The following is a 20,399-nucleotide window of genomic DNA, read 5'->3' as shown; positions in this document are numbered from 1 at the left end:
TTCTTCATTTTGCTTGAGATGGTGAGACCAAAATGCAAGCCCATGGTCCAGGTGAGGATATCTCTTTTGGTGTGTGAGATCTTAAAGGTGTTTTGTTGTACTCTGCTTTTCTTCACTTGAGTGATCATTTAACAATGCATTCGGATTGATTTCAGGACTCATGGTGGCAGGTTCAAAACAGCAGCTGGATGATGGGATCGCTGCTCTGACCTAAGAAAGACATGCCAGTTCAAAACTGTTAAACACTTTTCTGGGTTAATTTTGTGCCAGCAGACTTTGCTGGTTAGGCAAAACCTACCTACCTGTGCCACACTGGACTTCCCTTGCCTATCCCATTGGTGGTGTTACTAAGTCCCTGCTTGTCACTTGATTCCTCTAGTCCCCATGCTTGTCAACTGCTCCCTTTGGAAGCCAACTTGAGCCATGTGCTTACTTCTCTTATTCTTTCTGTTTGCATGTTCATTGTGAGAATTTTTCATGCAAAGTATGCATTTTCTGGTTTGCTACACAAAACCACACTGTGACAATCAGCTGTCTTGCTTCCTGGGTGGCATCCTCTGTTTCCATAAATGTTTCTGAAGTTTCTCTTCTTGTATAACATAAGCAGCTGCTTTTCTCAAAGTTCTTTCTTCTTGAAATGCAGTTCCATCTTCAGTTGATTCTGTGGAGATTCAGCTCACTTAAGTCATCTGGGAAGCTGAGCCATCTGGGAAACTTTTTTAATTCCCTCTCATGTTTTTTGTCCTTTTTTTCCTACCTTTTAACTTCCTGATACATTACTGCTTCTTTAATACAGAATGTGAGGAAGAAAGCTCTCAGAGTTCATGAATACACTGCAATGCTGGCCATTGCCCTCACTCCCTGAAAGGAGAGTATCTTGCAGAACCAGACTTGATTGCTGTTTTCTACTGCATTCTATCTTTTTTCTTTTTTTTTCTTTTTTGTTTTGAAGGTTCTTTTTAATTCAGTGAATTTAGCCTCTGTTTGAGCTAATAATGGATAGCCAAACCATCACTAAAGTAATCCTGAATTGATTTTATTTTTTTCTTTCTTGTGATTTTGTTTTTCTGCCTAGTTTGTGCTAAAGCTTTTTGTTTGTTGGGTAGTTTTCCCTAGAGCAAATTAAATGTTCTTGACTAAATTATTGCTTCTGGTTGCTACAACAATCAGATGTGAAGGTTAAGCAGTATTGCAGGACTCTGCATGCTACTAGTCCAGACCTGAAGCACAAGGAAACGAGGAGGGCTACCAGTCTGCTGGTAGTTTTGATTCTTGTCATGAGGATGGTTCTCTCAATGCAGTGTAAATGGAGAACATGGTTTTACTGTCTTCTGAGGAACGAATGTTTTGTCTTTCAGAAGTTCATTTTCTTACGTAGCTTGTGGGATAACATTTTACTGCTAGCTCAACAACTGAAATATTGCTGTTCTTCACAGAATGACTTAGCCTAAAGATAGGTACTTCTGAGTACTTGTGTTGGTTTTGCCTCCATTCTAGAGCTAAAAGAGCAGCTCCTGGCTCGTGCATCACGGGTGGAAGAAATAGAGCGCTTAAAACAAGAATTTGAACAGCAGCATCAGCAAAGAAAAAGTGAGCATGAAACTGAACTGGAACAACTGAGACTTTATTTTGAAAAGAAGTTAAGAGTTGCTGAAGAAAACTACAGAGAAGAATTGACTTTGCTGCATCAGAGACTGCAAGAACTGAAGGAATATTCACTGTCAGAGTTGGAAGTGAGTCAAGATCAAGCAGGGGACATCAGGTGATCTATTCTTTTTCCTTTCATCTCATGTTATGACAGCATGCTTCTTTTTTTTATTTATATATATATAAAAGATGATGTTCGCCTCTAAATATATTGGGACTGAGCATTAGGTGATCTGTAGTTAGAAACCTAGTGATGGAAGTCATGAGTGCATAGTCCTGAGCAGTTGTTATATTTGCTCAGTAGTACTTTTCAGTACTACATGGTAAGTCAGCAAGTTTGTTTAACTTAAGATTGTAACGTGTCACAAACTAAGCTTTAAAATCCTTTTCTCAGTTCTTCTGTTGCAGTTTTTGAAGAGAATGCTGAGAAAGAGAGAAGGGATACACTTGGTCAGCTAAATCAACAGCTGGAACAACATCAGGTAGGATTTTTAATATATCGAAGTTCTACTGTTCATTACATGACCTGTATGAAAATTGATGTCTGATTCCTAGCGCTTCGCAAAGTTCGTTAATTTGAGTCATTTATTAAGGCTTAATTATTTTTGACAAGTATATTGTATATTATCAACTTTAAATAGTTTTCAGACTAGCAGAATAGATGAAACAGTGTTCTGTAATTTTGTGTGCTTTGGGTTATCCCGTGCCTAGCAAGGAGCTTATCAAACCTCTTCCACACAAGTGCAGATTTCATGATGTTTCTCTTTGCTATAGCTTTTGTAATAATTGTGTCTTATTACTGTCTAATCTCTTCAAGTGGAGATGCTAATTTGGTCCCGCTTCCATTAATGCACCTATTTTCATGTACCTTGTAATTTAAGGTCTTGACTTCTTTGCTCAACTTATTTGAAGTTGACTAAGAGTTTCAAAAAGGAATTTTCCTTTTTTTTTGGCTTTAGATTTTTTTTTTTTAAGTTAATGATAAAAAGCAATATTTTTTTAGTGAGGGAATGACAAGCAGACAAGACATATGCAAGACAGCATGAGCTCGATTTCATTAGTAAATCACACAAAAAATGTTTGAGTTACAAATGAGAAATGTATATGTCATGCCTTTTTTTTTCTTGCTGATATTTGTACCTAGCTGAGTGTGAAACTGCATTCATAGATCCTTACTTCTAAGCTCTGTGGTGTGTGTAGAAGGGGGTCTCTTAATTGTTGAGAGTTGATAAGTTTCTTTGCCTGGATGCATGTGGGACTTCCTCCTCCATTATACTTTCAAACAGCTTCTGAAACTCGGATCTGCCTTGTGGCATGGTTCTGGAGCATATCTATCTTGAGGGGATCTGCTGCTCTAGTAGCAAATGAAGTGGCGGGAATGGAGCAAAACCAGTAGGGTTTTTGGAAAACAGATACGTATGCGTCAAGCAGGTGCTTTATACTGCAATTCTTGTAGTGCTCTCATTGAAAGATTCTCGGCATGGTTTCTTCAAAGCTGAAGATGTCTTTCTAACCCACTTTTTATGTAGGAAGAACTTGCCTGCTTGGAGGTACAACTTAAAGAAAAACACAGGCATGAATTAGACTCCTTAAGATCTTCCCTTGCACTTCAATATAAGGAGGACCTAATGAAAATGAAGATGGATCTGTCAGACAAATATATAACAGAAATTGAGGAAATGAAAAGAAAGCATTGTTTAGAACTTGAGCAGCTCCGTGCCCGACTTTCAGAAGAACATATTAAAGGTAAGATGATCTGACAGACTGGGAAGTGAAACAGTAAGTGCTTGTGTGGCTTATATTTTTCTGTAAATAGGCTTATCTGAAGAAGTTTTCAATTTGTTATTAGTTTACTCTGAACTATAGGGAACACTTAACGTATGTTAATCCCTGGCATTGAACACTTTGCTTTTTGACTTCTGTGGGCAAGTTGAGTTGCACTTCCAAAGGTGTGGTGACCTGAAGTCAATTATTCTGTAGTAAAATCTGCTACAACTGTGGAGCAGTTGCTAAAAGGAGTTGATCACGTTTCCGTTCTTGATGCCTAGAAGGGCACTGAGTTCCTGAATTAATATTTATTTGAAAATTTATTAGTGTTGTCTGTCAGTGATGTTAAATGTCTCATGTATTTGCATGAAATAGGCCAGTTCTCAGTCTGTTCAATGGAGTAGACCCACTTCTGTTCTATGTTCCATACCTCTTTCCCCTGCATTCCTTTTGTGGGTTTGAGAGTGCTCTGCTTATTTAACGTAAATATTTCTTTCTCCTCCTGTGTTTTACACTAGTTGGCATACATATTGGGATGAATTTTTTGAACAGAGGAAAGTATCTATGGGTAGCAGAATTTGTAATGGATATCTTTTGCTGTAGCATTCAGGTTAAAGTTCCTCTTAAGGCTAAATTTAATGAGACTTCCTCTGTGATCATGGGTTTCTTAACAGTTGCTGCTTTTCTTGGAATTGTAATTTATATAAATATACTGCCTTGTACTGGTTCAATATGAAATGCATATATTGTTGAGGTGCAGATAAGGGATTGTGGCAGTTCTTGTATCTGCAACCTCTTTCTGGGAGCACAGCATGCTACATAAACATTTGAATTTATAATCCATAACTTAGCTATATAACACACATGGCCATAACTATATTCTACTGTATGTTGGCTAAAAGGATCAGTACAATTTTTTTTAATTTGCAGTTATATTTCTTATCTTCATTTATTTATTTATTTTTAATGCTAGGCAGTATATCAAAACTGCTTAGATTAGAATGTTTAGAGATTTGTCCTATCTGCTTTTTTGGGAAATACCTTATATAAATAGTATGTGCAGAAGAGGAGATAAAACTTCCATAAATCTGCCATTACATTGCCCAAAAGGAAAGTCAGCTCCTGTGGCTATTGCTGATAGGAGGGAAGTCCTGCCACAGGTTTCATGATCTCTCCCCATTATTCTGTGTGTGTTGATACTGATAAATATCAAAGGTGGTGATAAAGAAAGAGGAACAGAGTACAGAATCATCCTGATAAGGGATTCTTGTTGGCCTGTATTTAGTAAGGCTAGTGATAAACTGTACAGCTGACTATGTTCAGCTTTTATTTGTGTGCATTAATAGGACCTGTTAAAATAAAATAAATTCCAGAATGTAATTTTATTGGGTTTTTTTGTGTTTGGGTGGTTTTTTTTGTTGTGTTTTTTTTTTTTTTTTCCTCTCAGAAATCACCAAACTGCGGCTGCAGAGTGCTCAAGACGCAGCACGTCAAGTTGAAATGGAGGTGGCTGAGCGAGTGTCTGTGCTGGAGGAAGAGCACAAAGCTAAGCTCTTTCTCCTCCACTCTGAGAAACAGCATATTGCAGAGCTTTCAGAAGAAATAAAGCACTTAAAGGAAGAGATTACTAGACAGAAAGATTTTTCTGTGCAGAATGAAAAGCATCTGAAAGAGGAAATGGAAGAGGTAATTTGTATTACAGTACTGTATAGAGTTGGGCAAGCTCAGATCTGTTGGGAAGGCCAAGGGAGATAGAATCAGCTCTTATCTTTAAACGTGCCTAGTTTAGTGTTAGTAGCTTCAGCTTTAAATGGACTTGCATGGATACACACGAATACTGGAATACAAGTCAAGTTCAGAGCATTTTAATGTTAAACGCTTAGTTTCTCTGCAGGTGAACTTTTCTTTAAGAGCACAAATAGTGTGGGAAGGCAGGTGCTTTAAGGGTTGATCCAGTCCACCTTTTATATTGATGTGGGTCAAGCATATGTATACCACTCCAATACAGGCACGTACAAAAGTTCCTCATCCTAAACATCTCCCTGCAGTACATCACAGTGTCCTGCTGCGAAAGTAACATGGTGCACTTGCATACTGTGACATGTCATGTGGTAATGGAGAATACAGCAGAAAGTGCTGTGGCAGATAGAAAAAGCCCCTCTGCTGAACAGGTTCCCTCTAAGAAATTTCTGATTTTGATAGGACTGTCTCTTAAAGCAAATAACCAGAAACAATTTTTCAGACCATTTTTTGAGGTAAGAAGAGAGAATTGGGCAACGGATTTCTGCTTTTACTTTGCTTTGGTGTAGCTCTTATACCTTTACTGTCAAAATCTTGGAGTTGAGAGAACAATATCTGGCACCTTCCCTCTTACCTGTTAAATCAGCTCTCCCATCTGAGGATAAACTCAGATTGGATGTTAATTCATTGCTTAATTTGTTCCAATATTTGAATGCTTCTGAGAATTAGATGGGTGAAGCTCTGATTTCTCAAGTCCTCCTTTTCTCCCTTTTTAAAGAGAGATAGGTATGTGTATCCTTTTCCAGACTTAAAAACTGGCAGAGAAGGCCAGAGAAAACAATTGCAGACTGACTGTAGATAACACGGAGACTCAGCTGAAGCTTCCAGTAGTGAAGCTTTCGATACTATTGCTTTACTCTTATTGCACGTGGTTATCTTGTTTGTGGCACTGCTGGCTGGGTAAAAGATAAGCATATACAGAATGTGGTGTTTGAAATGAGCTTGTCTCGCATGCTGATCCTCTGCCTGGAAATACATATTTTGTTTGCCTTCTGGTCTCTCGCTTTCAGAAATGGAGTGAACCGATTTCCTCAGTTGCCCCTCTATTGCCAGTGCCTCCCACAAAAGATTTAATGGATTGTGTGTGAATCAAAATCTGGGGGTTTTGCCTTTCTTTTCTGCCTCTTCATTTAGGTTGTAGCATAAATGAATGCTTAAGTATTTGTTCAAAACAAACCTAAGTGAAAACTGAAATGTATACTTTATACTGATGCTCCCATGTGACTTCTTACTTGCTTTTAATTTTCTTTTAAGAGATGACCCTGTTGTTTCCTTAGCCTACTGTTTATTTGTTTACCTGTTTACCTCTGCTGTATTTTTAGTGTCTTTTTTTGCCTTTTGTCATTGAGCAATCGTTTGGTGCTTTGGCTTCTGTTTTTATGCTACATGCTTTTTATTTTGCTTTTATGCTATGTACGAGAACTGCCCTTGTCATGGATTTGGACACTGCATATAAAATACCACTGGCATGTATAAGGAGAGATTTAAAAGGGATTTTCAATCATGCTCAATATAAATACCTAAGGTGCTCATAGCTTTATAAGTTGAACTCCTGAAATGAAGAAAAGTGGCCTCAAGAGAAAACAACATAGAGTACCATATTAATTCTAGAATTTTGCCTTAATTTTTTTCTTATCTTCCTTACCCCAATTAATTCTTAATAATGTGTTGAATTCAAGTACCTATGAATTGACATTTCAGCCTTAATTTTATTTGGAAAGGTTACTTCACTGCAGGAATTTAATCTGTCCAAGACCTTAAATGCCTGTGAATGTTCACTTCACACACTTCAGTTTGGTTTTGGTATTTTATGCATTTTTTTCTTTAATAACTGTTCACAGGTAAAATATAAAATTGCTGAGGATCACAAGAATAAATTAAGGGAAGCCAGAGAAGAAGTCCAGAAAATAGAGACTATGTACAAAGAAAAAGAGAAGAAATGGAAATGTGAAAGTGAGGACCAGAGAATCCAAGCAGAAGAGAAGTTGTCGTTGTTGCGTATAGAACTGCAAAACAGAGCAGAATATGAGAAGCAGAATTTACAAAAGGAGTTTGAACTTCGGGAAGCTGAAATGAATCAACTTCAAGATCACCAAGCTGCCAAAATTCTAGAATTGGAGAAGCTGGTAAAAGAGCAGCAAAACAACCTGCAGCAGCTAGAGGACAGCCTAGCAAGTGCACAGGCTATGCAGAAATCTCAGGAGCAATATGACACTGACCTGCAGGCAGCCAAAGTGCTCATGGCAAAAGAGATGGAAAAGGCCACACTTTGTCTGCAGGAAGAATGTGCACGGAAACTTATGGAAGCACAAAACAAGTAAGTCCTGAGTATTTGAGCACTTTGACTTACCAGTTCAGTCATTGTTATAGTTGCTTTTTCTTATTTTAAACTTAATGAGTGGTAGTGATATAGGTTTGTCACTTGATGGCACCAACTGACTTATACATGTGAAGCTTGCTCTCCCAAGGATCAGTAATGCTGTCCATTATGGTTTATTTTGCTTCATGTACATGCATTTAGTCTAGCAAATCAAATGAAGTGCAGTCAAGTTCTGCCTGTTACAGTTAAGAATACAACACCCAGCTGAAAATTGTATACTAGCCTTGGAGGAGGGGAAGTGTTACAGGACATGTAAGTGGAAAAATTCTCTAAATTTATTCAAAAGTTTTCAAACAATTCAAATTAATTTGAGCAAGTTTTTTCTGGTGAATGAAACTTGTGTTAACCACTGAATGCTGAGGTTGATGGGCCACATATAGTATTCTTCAGTTCTTGTTAGACATGAAAGTTGTAACTGTTCAATTTTTCCTACCCCCATTGTTTTTAAGTGTATTAAAGGAAATACTCAAACAACTACATATCTGTATTTGCATGCACTGTTTCAAATTTATCCCCTCTTTCCTCCCCAAACATAGGCTCACAGAACAAGACTGGGGAAATAATTGCAGTAAGAAAACACTGAAAGCAGGAACTTAGCCTTTAAATAACTAATAACTTTTTAATTATTGGTGTCTCTAGCAAAAAATACTATAGTTAATGATTACAGTAAATTGCAGCACTTTAGATACTAAATCTTCTGCATCAAGCTTTAAGCAGACCTTGGAGAGCTGAGATGAGTTTGGAGGACCCCCAAGTATTCCACATGTACTTCCACAGTGGTTTTATGTCTCAATCTTAACCAGATGGTTTTAGATATGTTTCTTATGACAGTTTGTTTACTTGCAGACAACGCTTTGAAATGTAGACAATGTATATACTATGTCTAGATGCTCTCATATGGCAGTATTTTCTGAAACAGAGAGACAGTGAACGATGTTTGTATGTTGCTCTGTATTAGTGAGTAATTTAATAGGGGTGCCAGTCTACCTAGTAATAACCAGATACTACCAAGTGACATTGCATAAACCTTTAATTTTGTGGCTATGAAACCATCGTTGTGGCTTGCTTTGAATTAGTTCTGTATTTGAAACATAAAGTAAAATTTGTAGAGGCTGAGTAAGGCCTACTTATTTTTCTTTGATTTTTATTTATTAGTTAAATTACTTTAAAAAATGCCTTTTTCACAATGTTCTCTTAACTTTCTTGGAAATAATATAGGTTTATGGAGGAGCACAAAGCTATGACTCAGAAATTCACAACTGAGCAAGAGATTATTCTTCAAGAGCTGAAAAAGAAACATGTCAATGAGCTGGAACTCCAAAGTCAGCAGTTACAGGAGAAGCATAAGCAGCAAATTTTGTCTCTTACAGCTGAGTTTCAGACAAAGCATCATGCTGAAATGGAGACACTTAAATCTACACTAGAAAGTAAACAGCAGATTCAGCTTGAAGCTTGTGTTGCTGAACTACAGACAAAGCATCAGGCACAAATTGATGAGCTGGAGGCTAAACACTTATCAAATCTGGATTCCTTGGAGTCGTCCTACCTATCTGAAATTCAGAATATAAGAGATGAACACAGTCAGGTTCTTGAGAAGCTACAGCTGCAGCACACAGAACAGCTCCGTGAAAAGGATAAAATGGATCAAGCGTGCTTGGCTCAGGAGATAGAGATGTTGAAATTAAAGCATGCTGAAGAACTTCAGCTTTCCCAAAATAATTTGAAAACAGAGCTAGCTACTGTTCATATGGAAAAACTTAAAGCCATGGCTGTTGAAGCAGAAGAAGCTCATAAGGTGAGTCAGAAAGAAAACTTGGCATAGAAGGTGAACTTTCATGGTACACTGTGTGGGATCACCTTTTCATTTGTTCTTCGGGTGTATTTCTACAACCTCTTTTGTGCCAGCTCTAATACTTGCGTATGGCCATATTGTGAGCTGAAATAGGAAACTGAAGGTGAAAATTAAGTCCATCTGTCGTTTCCCCCCCCCGCCCCGGGAATGCTCAGACTAATGAGTTTTCTATCTCAGTGTATGGAAAAGTTACAAATGAGGTAAATATTTTTTAACACAATTCAGATTGGAGGGTCTCCATTTTGCAGCTCGGAGCTTCTTTTCCTGGTAGGGTTACCATGTAATTCTTCAGAAGTGATTAGAACAAAGTAAACGTTATTCTGTAGGTTAAGCTGCATCTGTAGGAATCTAAAGTTCCTCCCCAGTGGCACAGTCTCAAGGGGAAGAATAGAAGAAAGGTATCTCTAAAGGGCCCAGATGGGATTTTGGGAGCAGGTCATGGGTGAGTGGGTCTTGTCTTAGGACCTGTAACAGAAGGCCATAGCTTTACTCTTGATAGGGCAGAGGTTTGAGCTCTTTTTAGAGTTCAGATGGGTAAAAAATGATCCCAAGAGTTTTCCAAGTCAAAGAGGTAAGAAGGCTCAGCTCACTGCTAAAACTCCAGAGCCTTCCAGAGAGAGATGTACTGTTTTTCAGACTTGTCCGTCTCCATGCCCACTTCCCAAATTTATGATTATACGTTGTTTCTGTGCCCACAAAGGCTAAGAGGAAGGTCTTGCAGGGGGAAAGGTGGGTATTTTTCTTCTATCCTATCTTTGCTAACTAATCTTAAATCTGCATTTTAATTGTTCTTGAGTGGAAAGAACTTCAAAAAGAAAAAGTTGAAGATTGTACTGATGGGGAGTGCTGTCATGGGTAGAGGAATAAGTAGGGGGTTTACAAAACTTTTACTGGATTGGAGAAATACACCCATTTCAATGATATCAAGAGTGTGTATATGTATGTGTGCTCATCATTCTTGAGGCAATATGGTTCCTGTTTACTTAAAAAGCTTTGATACAGCAGGACATGTGCTTTACAAATGAGTTGCAAAAATATTTGTGCTTACTTTCAATTAATGCTTACACAGGATGACTTAAACACAGCTCTTCAAAATCAAAGGAGGCTGCTGGAAGAAGAAAAACGTCTGGCCCTGGATATATTACGTGAGGAAGTATTGCATATGGAGGAAAAACATAGAAAAGCACTCCAAGAATTTCAGGATCTTCATGAGGCAGAAATTAAGAAACATAAAGAAGAATTCTCCAGGGAGCTGGAAAAAGAATTGGGGAAACTAAAAGCACAGCATGAACATGAGCAAGAGGTCAAAATGTTGCTAATACCTAAACCCCAAATAATCCATACTTTTATGATAAAGTAAATTCAGTTTTATTAACCTCAGAAGTAAGGCTATATATCTAGATGCTTTTTGCATTTTTTTAAATAGTGCTAGTAGATAAGAGACAAAGTTAACACTTTTAAGACTTACTTTATCTAAAAGGACTTAAGAGAATTCATATATGTGTATTAGCCTGAATTTTTAAAATTTAAATCCATGCTTGCAGCGCTGTCTTTACTGGGGGAGTGAGGGGGGATGGGACTGCTTTCTTTTGAGTTCCTGCTGAATTTAATTCAAAATTTTAAAACTGCTGTTTTGATAGAAAACTAATAGGTAATAAGTTAGGTCATTAACCATTTATGGAAAGTAACTGCTCACTTCAGGCTTTAAGTGAACAACGTTTGCTAACATTGATTTCTTCTTTTCTTAGAGAAATTATAGTAGGTAATACTTTTCCAAATATCTTTTCTCAGTGAGGTTTGGAAATCTTCCTAGTTGCCCTTAAAGCTTTACCATTTCTTCATGTTGGGAATGTTTATGTGTAAGCTTGATGATGTTTACTTCCATACCGAAGGCTAAAAATTTGATGATCTACACTAAGTTCTCTTTAAACATTGAAAATGAATAAGATCTTCTATTTATTCAGTCTTTTATACGATCTGACTTATGTTGGTGCAAGCAGCCACAAGTTATCAAGACTTTTCACTTTTCTATATTGGATATTACATTTATATATTAGGAGAAGTCACAAACAAAATGAGTTTATCCAGCTATAACCCAACAACATATGTTACTTTAATATATAACTTTTGCTTTTTCACTTACTAATCTTAAAAATGGATAGTGTGTCAAATAACTCCCTAATCACTGGTGTACCTTGCTATTACCTGGTGCACCTCACAAAAACCATTTAGGTTTAAGGAGATCCCCTTTTGGACTGTCAGGCCTTAGAGTGGGTAGTGATTTCCAGCTGACTGGAGTACATTGCAAACTCTCTTTGCTTTTAGAAGAATAGCTTGCCTAGGAAGATAGTTTTGTTAGTTTTCTGGGAAGTTCTTGTGATTATTAAATTTTTAAGCCCTTCATTCTAGAAACAGGATTTCTCTCTATTTTGATGACTACAATGACTCTTCTTGGAGACAGTAATAGAAAAAAACCTAAACAAATAAACAAAAAAACCACCAAGCGTTTCTCTGGTATTTTTGATGGACTTCTTTGCAATATCTCATAGGATAATTGCATTAAATATGGCTGCATAATGTTTAATCTCATTTGAACAAGAGAAGTTACGTCTTAACAAAATAGGTTTTCCCTGTGTTTCTCTCCCCCTTTTTCTTCCTTAGTTCTTTCAATTTCTCTTAGGGAAGTGTCTGTTGGAAAGAACAAGTAGGGAGTACTTTATTAGTCTGAACTGGTGCTCTCATGAATACAGGAGATACTTGCTACCTAATGTCTTGCTGCTTCTTACCTATTTTTATCAACTTGCTTTTTTCTATAGTCAGCATGATGATAGATAGCAGATCTGTGTGACTTTGAGGATTGGGGAGAACTATTGTGAAAATACTCTTTAAGAATTTGGTTGAGCTTGATGGTTTTGTTTTGGTTTTATTTCTTCCTTAATTATAACACTATGGCTAAAGTATTTTTTATTACTTCTCTGCAGATGTATGCTTCTGCATCAGCCTCTGAAGTAGAAACTGTGCGAACAGCTCTTCTGGCTGAATTTGAGGAGGTAAAATTGAAGCAGCAGCTTCAGTTCCAGGAAGAGATTGAGCTGCTGAAGTGTCAGTCGGAGGTACTGCTTGAACAACAGATTGCACAGCTGAAGGTATGGTCTGATTAAAATCAACTTCAGCATACACACTGGTAGCGTGGTTTGCTGAAAAAGAACAATTGGTATACATTTTTCTTCTTCAGCCGTATGACTCCAAAATGACAATCTGAGTTAGGTGTCTTCCTTGCTTCACAACGTTGGAGCTAGAAAAGCAGTATCAGAAATAATGTGTTGTTCTGTAAGCAGTTATGGTATTTACTACAGCATTGTCTTAAAATCCTGAATTGGATGTGAAGTAGTGTCCTTCAAATAAAACAAACAAAAAAATCAGTGGAAAGTATTTGCTCTAAGCAACATTCCTTGCATATGTTTATGTTCAGTTTGTCATTTGAAACTTTTTCTTGGTATCTGCAGAGACTATGCCCTTATCATCCCTTATCTACTGTGCTTGTGTATATGTGGCAAAAACACATCCAGTGTTACCTAAGCTTTTACCAAGAGTGTGATGACAGTGAGCACTTTGTGCGTGAGATTTTTTTTTTAGTTGTTCTTAATTTCTGCTTTCTTGGGTTCATCATTTGAGTTCCAAACTTGCATCTTGATAAGCATCTTGAAGATGCTTATCCCTGAAAATTATCTTTGGTTGCCCTTGTGTATGATGTAGTAATTGCCTGTCATCTTCTGAGCCTTGTGCAAAATCCATTCATTGGTTAGGTGACAATTGCATGTCGAGCTATTAAATGAATGGAGAAGACACATGCTGTGTCAGAAGAGAGAAGGATACACACCAACACGCTGAGAATAGTGCTTACATTCATCTCAGTGTTATCACTGTACTGAGCATGTGTTGAGCACAAAGATTAGATGAAATACCTTCCCCTTGTTTGCTTCTCCTTGGGAGATTTCACCAGATCCTTACTGTTCCTGTCAGCGCTCCAACCTCAGGTGGGACTCTTCCTAACCATTCCACAATCCTCTAGAACTGGATGCTGCACACGTGCAGAAAATTTCTCCTGTTTCCTGCCTCTGGCCCTCTGTGGAGTCCTGGTCATTCTTTGACTGCTCTGTCTGGTGCAGCTGTCTCTTGAAACAGAGGACACAAGCGTATCCTGAAAAGCTGCTGGGGGTATATTTGGCATTGCTGTCCTCAGCTGAACCTCAGCCTTCAGTCCACAGAAGCTGGGACTGGACTGACCGTTATGCATATAACCCAGAAGTGATTCCTGCTTTTCTCTCTCTTGTGCTGCCAAGGTGCTTTAGTTAGCATTTGGGACACCAGAAACCTCTCTTTTTGTTGAAATTTTGCCAGGGGTAATTCTACTGCTAGTACAGCTGTGTCTTTTGGGATTTTTTTTTTCCTCATTAACTTGATGATCCATGTTTTGTCCCAGAAGAGACTGGCTGGATCTCTTTGCAATGTTAGGCTGAGCTGTGTCATGGTCCGATACAGGTTTTTACAATGAGCCTTCCCCTGCCTATTTCCCCCCTTACCCCATGCTCATTCATGGGGTTGCCTTCGTGCCAGCCAGTTTCCTTCCTTTCTTCCCCCCTGTCTCCCGTAGCAGATTTTAGGTATTCGGAGTTCCTTTCTACGGTCTGACATACTCTTTTAGTGGATGCACTGCTTCTGAGGAGAATAGGCAGGCTGTTTCAGAGACTTTATCCACAAGTTTACTGTACTGGTCAAGTAAAGTCCTTATACTGCTTTGTGTCTGTTCATTTGTATCTTGTTAACTGCTAAGCGCTCTGCTGTTTGAGTCTACTCAGTGCAAGGACTGGCTGAGTCTTCCACAAAGGATCCAGGACAGCTCAGGTGACTACTGATGTGCTGCTCTGAAGTCTTATTTCATGCCTTGGGGAAAAAACTTGTTTTCTTGACTTACCAATAAAATAAGAGGCAGCTATCACCTTGGAGTGTATTGGTGTTCATAGATCAAATTGTAGGAGTTTGTTTTTATACTGTGATCAGGAAAGCTCATTTCCTAATTCTGGTGTTGCAGAAACAATTACTAATCAGGGTTCCTTTTAGCCTCTTTGGGAAAGGATCCAAGGATTTTGTTTTACCTCCCTTACTTGCTGATGCAGGAGTGGGGGATGTCTAATAATCCCTTCCTTTAGAGTGCTTTAGAACACTCTGAGGTAACTGAGATTCAATTTAGTAGCTTCTAGATCATTTAGCCATGTAAATCTACCTTGTAGATTTTCGGTTTGTTCTGGTAAATCACTCCTCCTATGTGGAACTCAGTACTATGCATGTTGTACTACTTGCAGTTGCTGAAAGTGGCTTCTGTCCATCTCTGTCCCGACTTGCCCATCTGGTTTTTGTTCCTCATCACTATCTCAGCAGTCTGAAATGACCCAGGTCTCAGTGAGCACATTCAGATAGTTCATTTACCTGCCTAACTATCTTTAAATCATAATTTTGGCAGGATTTTGTTGATTGGGCATCTTAACTGTGTAAGTTACTGCTAGTTAATCTGAGAGGTAAGGTGTGCAGATTTAAAGAAAAAAAAAAAAAGGGCAGGGGCAGGAGGGTTTTGGTTGTGGGTTTTTTGGGGGTTGGGTTCCCCCGCCCCCCTCCTTGATAAAACAAAGTATATGTGACTTACGCAGGATGAATTTGAAGCTGAAAAAAAGGCATCACTACATGACAAGGAGCAGATGTTGATTCAGGAGAGGGAGAAGGCACAGGCTGCTCACCAAAAGGAGCAGGAGATGTTATCAGCCCAGCTGCAGGAAAAAGCAGCAATAATTATCCAGGTGCGTGGAAAATATTTTAAACCTAGATTTTTAAATGTACTTTTGTGGTTGTATTTTAGCACAGTCCTCTCACCTTTCTTAAGATGTATGTAGAGGGACTGTGTATAATTCTTGTGATTGGTAGTTTTCAAGGTGTATTGTATGATGGTCTCTGTCTTAGCTGGAGTCCTGCAGCAGTAACATGGAAATTGAAACTGGTTATCAGCTTGAAAACTGGTCCTCAACCATTTCTCAGGGAGATTAACACTGCTTTATAAGTGAAGGTTGGGTGTTTGCCTTTTTGTTAACTGTGTATTGATGCAATCTGTATCTATCACATTTTTTTGTCAAGAAAATAGTGCTCTAGTAGCTTTTGTTAGACCAACTGACCTATAGCTTGGAGGAAGTAAGACAGGCAAATGGTAAGTTTGAATCTGGAAGTGACAAAGATAATATTTGTTTGCCAAACAAAACAAAATTCTATGCTTTCTCTAAAGCAAATATCTAAATTGAATCTAGGTTACCCAGAAAGCTTTAGAGAGAGAGGAACAGCTTGAGTTTTCAAAATAGAAGATAAAATGAAATAAAACATTCATGTCTTCTCTCACAATTCAGGAAGTTCTGACCAAAATGTAAATTTGGCTTATTAGACTGTTCTGTTAGGCCTTTATGTTTAGTGGGAAAACTGGGAGTAATACTAAGAATTTCCCCCACTGGAAGAAATGCATTATTGGTTCCTGTTCTTCATACAGGATTTGATGAGGGGTGAGAAGGTTAGCATGGGAGTAGAATGCTTTTCTTTCCTTGCAGTTTCCTCTGAAATAGACTGATTTGTTGGCTTACTTATGAGACAAAGTTTCTAACAAAATAGTAGTGATTTGTTTGGCAGCAAAATCCAGGGGTCAGGGGTAGGTATATACATACATATATGTATTTTTATATATATGTATATGTTTGTGTTTTAATGGGATGGAGGTGTCATCTGAACATATAAATATGAGAGACAACATTTTTCTAGAAACTTGTTTTCAGGCAGAGCTTATAAAGCAAAGAACAAAGTTAGCTGGCACTGATACTGGATCAGGTTGCTGTTCAGGTTGGTGTGCTACAGTGTCAAAATTTATGCTTTGTGTCTTTGAGGCATAACAATGAAAGCAAACTAAAGTATGATGCAAAGTTTTTACAAGCTTTTTGCATTGCTTGTATGTACTGAGTCTGAATGCAAGTGAGGCAACTCCCTGAAGCAAAATCAACATCAGAAAAGGAGAACTAAAAAAAATAGCCATTCATTTTTAGCCTTTCTGCTGTCCTTCATTTCTAGTACTTGTAAAAGCAAATTTGCATAACAGCAGACAATGATTGGGTGAAGTTTGTCTTGTTTAGGCAACAAGATCGACTTTGTTGCATTTTTACTGTATTTTCCACAGCTGGAAAAGAAAGTGGAGTCTTTAAACCGTGAAACAGAGGAGACCAACTCTGAACTGGAGACACTCCTTCAGCGGCGGGACAGAGAAAACCAAGAAGGAGGGAATTTGGTAGCCATGTTGAGATCTGATATTGAGCAGTCCAAGGATGAAAGGTTTGTGCATCTTGGGTTACTTAATGCTTATTGGCTGTTTTTTTTTGTTTGCTTGTTGTCTCACTTTTCATAAAGAAATCAATAACTAGGCAAAATTAAGCCAGCTCAAATTAATAGCGTAGGTTGATGATATATTGCTTTTATTTGCAAGGTTTTTTGAGGTTTGTTTGTTGTTTGTTTGTTTTCAATTACCAACCTATCTTGATATGGAGAGCAAGATTTTTTTTTCTTCCTTTTTTTCTTGTGGCCTGATGGAGTCTTTGGTGTTTTGGGGTTTCCACTCTCTATAATCTTGGAAGAAGCTAGGAAATGGAGAAAACATCTTGGTTGCAGAAACTTTTCAGTGCAATGTAGATTGGTTTGATATGTCATTGGACTGTGTGGGTTAGAGAGAAGCTGTCATGCTGAATAAGCTTCTAGAAGAATTCCCTCTCTCACCTTTAAGAAACTGGCTTACTGTTTTTCTCAAAACTAAAATGTTTTCCTAAGTAAAACTTTTGTTGTCTACTCTGCCAGAACACCCCTAGTTATTTTGATGTCACAGATATTATAGTAGTAGATATGTTCTCCCTACCGGTGCTTCCACAGATGTGGAAGCCTGAGGTGCTTGTGACTGCAGTATGAGCTCTCCATCTACCTGTGGAGAAGACAAAGGGTTTTTGCTGAGCCTGCTCTGTGATCAAATGGCCTTGTTTTTTTGTGAGTCATCTGAATCATCTTCATTGATAACTGTCAAACTATGGCAAGATATCAATCCATTGTAGACTGTCAGTTTTTCAGTAGGTTCAAAGTGTCCTTTAAATCAAGTGCTTGCAATTTTTGAAGTGTTTGATACGCTGTTCTAGGAAAAAACTGCAGGAATCTTATCAGCATGTTTTGAAATTGCTTATGGAGTTGGTGAAGGCCACAATAGCTGTTGAGGACCTTATCTGTAGCAAGATTGGTCTTTGCCTTGATGACAGTCTGGCTTCTGGAGATTCTAGAGAAAGTCACAGTATTGTGGACGAAATGGGATTCATGCAGTGTTTCAAAGCCAAAGAAAAGCATCACCTAGAAAAAGGTGAGTATAAACCTGCATAACTGGATGTAGTCAATTCACATTCTTGAAAAAGGCCTTTTCATTTCCTTTCATATGGATGAGGTTCAGAGAGGGGCTATCTCTTCTTGCAGTGTTTTCTGCATCTCTTTCGAAGTTGCTACACACTTAAGATAGTGCAGCTACTAGAATGTTGCTGGAAAAGGCTGAATGGGTTATAGGGCAAGAAAGATGAACTTGGTGAATGCAAAGTTTCAGGCCCTGATGTGTAGCATGGTATTTTGAAACATTGTGAAAGACTGTCTTGATTTTTCAGCACTGAGTTATTGATGTGTACAAGTTTGCACCTTGTAATACATCTTCAGGATGAACCAATGTCAGTGTCTGATGTCAGTTGTTATCTGAGTGGCCAGTTCTGCGTCATTTTTTCCGTGTTTTTAAATAGCTTGCTTGTTTTCAGTGGATGAGCTGCTTGATGAAACTCTCGCAGAACACAACCAGCTGTCTCCAGTGACTGACGAGGGGTCTGAGTTGAGCCAATACTTATGTGAAAGTGCTTTTGCAAAGCCAGAATTGGCATGTGAAAATGAAGAAATGATACTGAAAATTTGTCATCGTTTGCACACTGCAGTGGAGAGACTTCTGGAACTGGTTACAGAATCAACTAAACAAGTAAAACTTTGTGTAGATATATAATTATACTGAAAATGTGAAATCTGTTTTAAGGCTTGTGTGTTTAGTACCCTGTAGGATTGGCTATTAAAAAGAATCAGATTTTGTCTGAATACATGACAAGTTACCAGTATAGGGAGGCATGTTCATCCCCTGCTGCTTACAGTGAAGGTTTTGCCCTTATTTGATCATTTCTTATAAATGAGACTTGAACAACTTTTTTTCTTTTTCCTAGCAGATCCTGTAGGACAGCTTGCCTTAAGTAGATTTAAACTAGGATTTTAGATACATTTGGTAACTTCAGGAGACCAAAAGTTAAGTGTTATTGAGGGAGTTTCATGGCACTTCACATCAATGGTTCTTCAACATTGATAAGCAGGTTCAGGAAAACTCAGTCCCATGTTAAAATGTTTTGGGAATATGTAGATAGCAGCAAGGAAACATCCTTGTAATTACATACTGTTTAATTGTGATAAAAGGAGCTGGACTCAATATTATAAAAGAATTTGAGTATGTCCATACTGAGTTTTGCAGTGTCTAGACATCCAGGTTTGGGAAGAGAAGCTGTAAATATGAGGTAGATGCCTGAGTACTGTATACATTTAGAGGATTGAATTTAGTGCTACAGTAATTAGTTTGTTGAGTAAGGAAGCCCCTAATTTAAGAGAAATGTGAAGGGAAGGTATATTTCTGAAATTCTTCTTCTCATCAGGTGTTTTGTGCAACCCAGAGATAAGTGTCTGTGTGAAATGTATATTCATCATCTTAAAAAAACCCCTCCTAGAATGAGGTGCTTAAATTTGTATTTTTGGGTACTGATGCTCATTCCACTAGCTTGTGGCTAATTTGTGGCTAAAGCACTTGCCCAAGCCATGGCAGTTCTAGATTCTAGGTCACCTTCATCAGCTGCATTCAAGCATACTTTGCTTAGGTCTGTGAAATGTTCTATCCACCAGGATAAGGTAAACTAAATGGGAATGGGGCTGCTCTATTCCTTTCCTTTGAACTTGAGACATTGCACGTAGGAATGCAAGATACATAGTGTCAGAGAACTGGTGCCATACCTTGGAAATCTGATCATGTATTGACTTCACTGTCTATTAGACATGCCTGAATCTCTTGAAGAATTTAAGTGTAAGGATGCTTTGAATTTCAAGTGGCTCAGGAAGTGTCAAGCTGAGCAGTTTAACCAACAGGGAGGTATCTCTCTTTATGCACAGTAAAGAAACTTACGTGCCTAAAGAAGATTTGTGGCAAAAATACAGGTACGTGAGTACAGGGAGTCACTAAAGTGTCCAGGGGTTTTGGGCAAAGTCAACCTAGTACTAAAATGAAACTTCAAATCCTGGGCCTTAATGCATAAATGCTATAAAATATTAAGAAGGCTTTTGTTTAAATGTCTGTAGTATTATTATTATATCACATGTGCTTCTAAGATCTGATGCTAGGGGAAATTGTTTACTTTTAGCTGGAGAAAATGCATGAAAACCATGCGCAATTTGAAGAAGAATTCAGCCGTCGAAATCAGGAAACTGCCCAGGTGGTTAGTCAGCACCAGGAACTAATGGAATGCCTCAGTGAGGAAAGTGAGGCCAAGAATCAGCTGGCACTAGAACTTCATAAAGCAGAGGGTAAGAAAATGAAACAAATATAGAGATTTTGGTGTCATTTACTCATAGCTCATTCCTCCAAATATTTATGATATGCTTTTTGTGTCTTTTGTTGTTGATTTGCCTGTTTGTAATCCATTTTCTGCATTTCAGATTGCTGAATTACTTGAAGCATGAGTCTTCTCTTGCAAATCTACTACTTAATTCTCTTCATGTGTTTCCCTG

General features: G+C 38.1%; 1 protein-coding gene across 4 annotated transcripts in view; it reads left to right on the top strand.

The window, feature by feature from the left end:
• Positions 1-20,399, top strand: part of PCNT (pericentrin) — a 102,874-nt gene that overhangs the window by 24,648 nt on the left and 57,827 nt on the right. For 3 of the 4 annotated variants that reach the window (XR_774296.1, XM_010566971.1, XM_010566972.1), the window contains exons 15-27: positions 1,498-1,762; positions 2,042-2,129; positions 3,177-3,393; positions 4,862-5,100; positions 7,056-7,531; positions 8,813-9,389; positions 10,516-10,749; positions 12,428-12,592; positions 15,152-15,298; positions 16,705-16,856; positions 17,702-17,916; positions 18,338-18,564; positions 20,033-20,195. Coding sequence is in view for 3 of the 4 variants with exons in the window: in XM_010566971.1 (XP_010565273.1) it covers positions 1,498-1,762; positions 2,042-2,129; positions 3,177-3,393; positions 4,862-5,100; positions 7,056-7,531; positions 8,813-9,389; positions 10,516-10,749; positions 12,428-12,592; positions 15,152-15,298; positions 16,705-16,856; positions 17,702-17,916; positions 18,338-18,564; positions 20,033-20,195 (3,165 nt within the window). In the remaining variant the exon portion in view is untranslated. The remainder of the gene's footprint in view (positions 1-1,497; positions 1,763-2,041; positions 2,130-3,176; positions 3,394-4,861; positions 5,101-7,055; positions 7,532-8,812; positions 9,390-10,515; positions 10,750-12,427; positions 12,593-15,151; positions 15,299-16,704; positions 16,857-17,701; positions 17,917-18,337; positions 18,565-20,032; positions 20,196-20,399) is intronic. The other variant, XM_010566973.1, reaches the window with a different exon arrangement.

This window comes from Haliaeetus leucocephalus, unplaced genomic scaffold (assembly GCF_000737465.1).
Source record: "Haliaeetus leucocephalus isolate CR32 unplaced genomic scaffold, Haliaeetus_leucocephalus-4.0 Scaffold223, whole genome shotgun sequence".
Taxonomy (NCBI): Eukaryota; Metazoa; Chordata; class Aves; order Accipitriformes; family Accipitridae; genus Haliaeetus; species Haliaeetus leucocephalus.
Note: the sequence above shows the minus strand (reverse complement) of the source record. Positions and strands in the feature narration are given on the sequence as shown.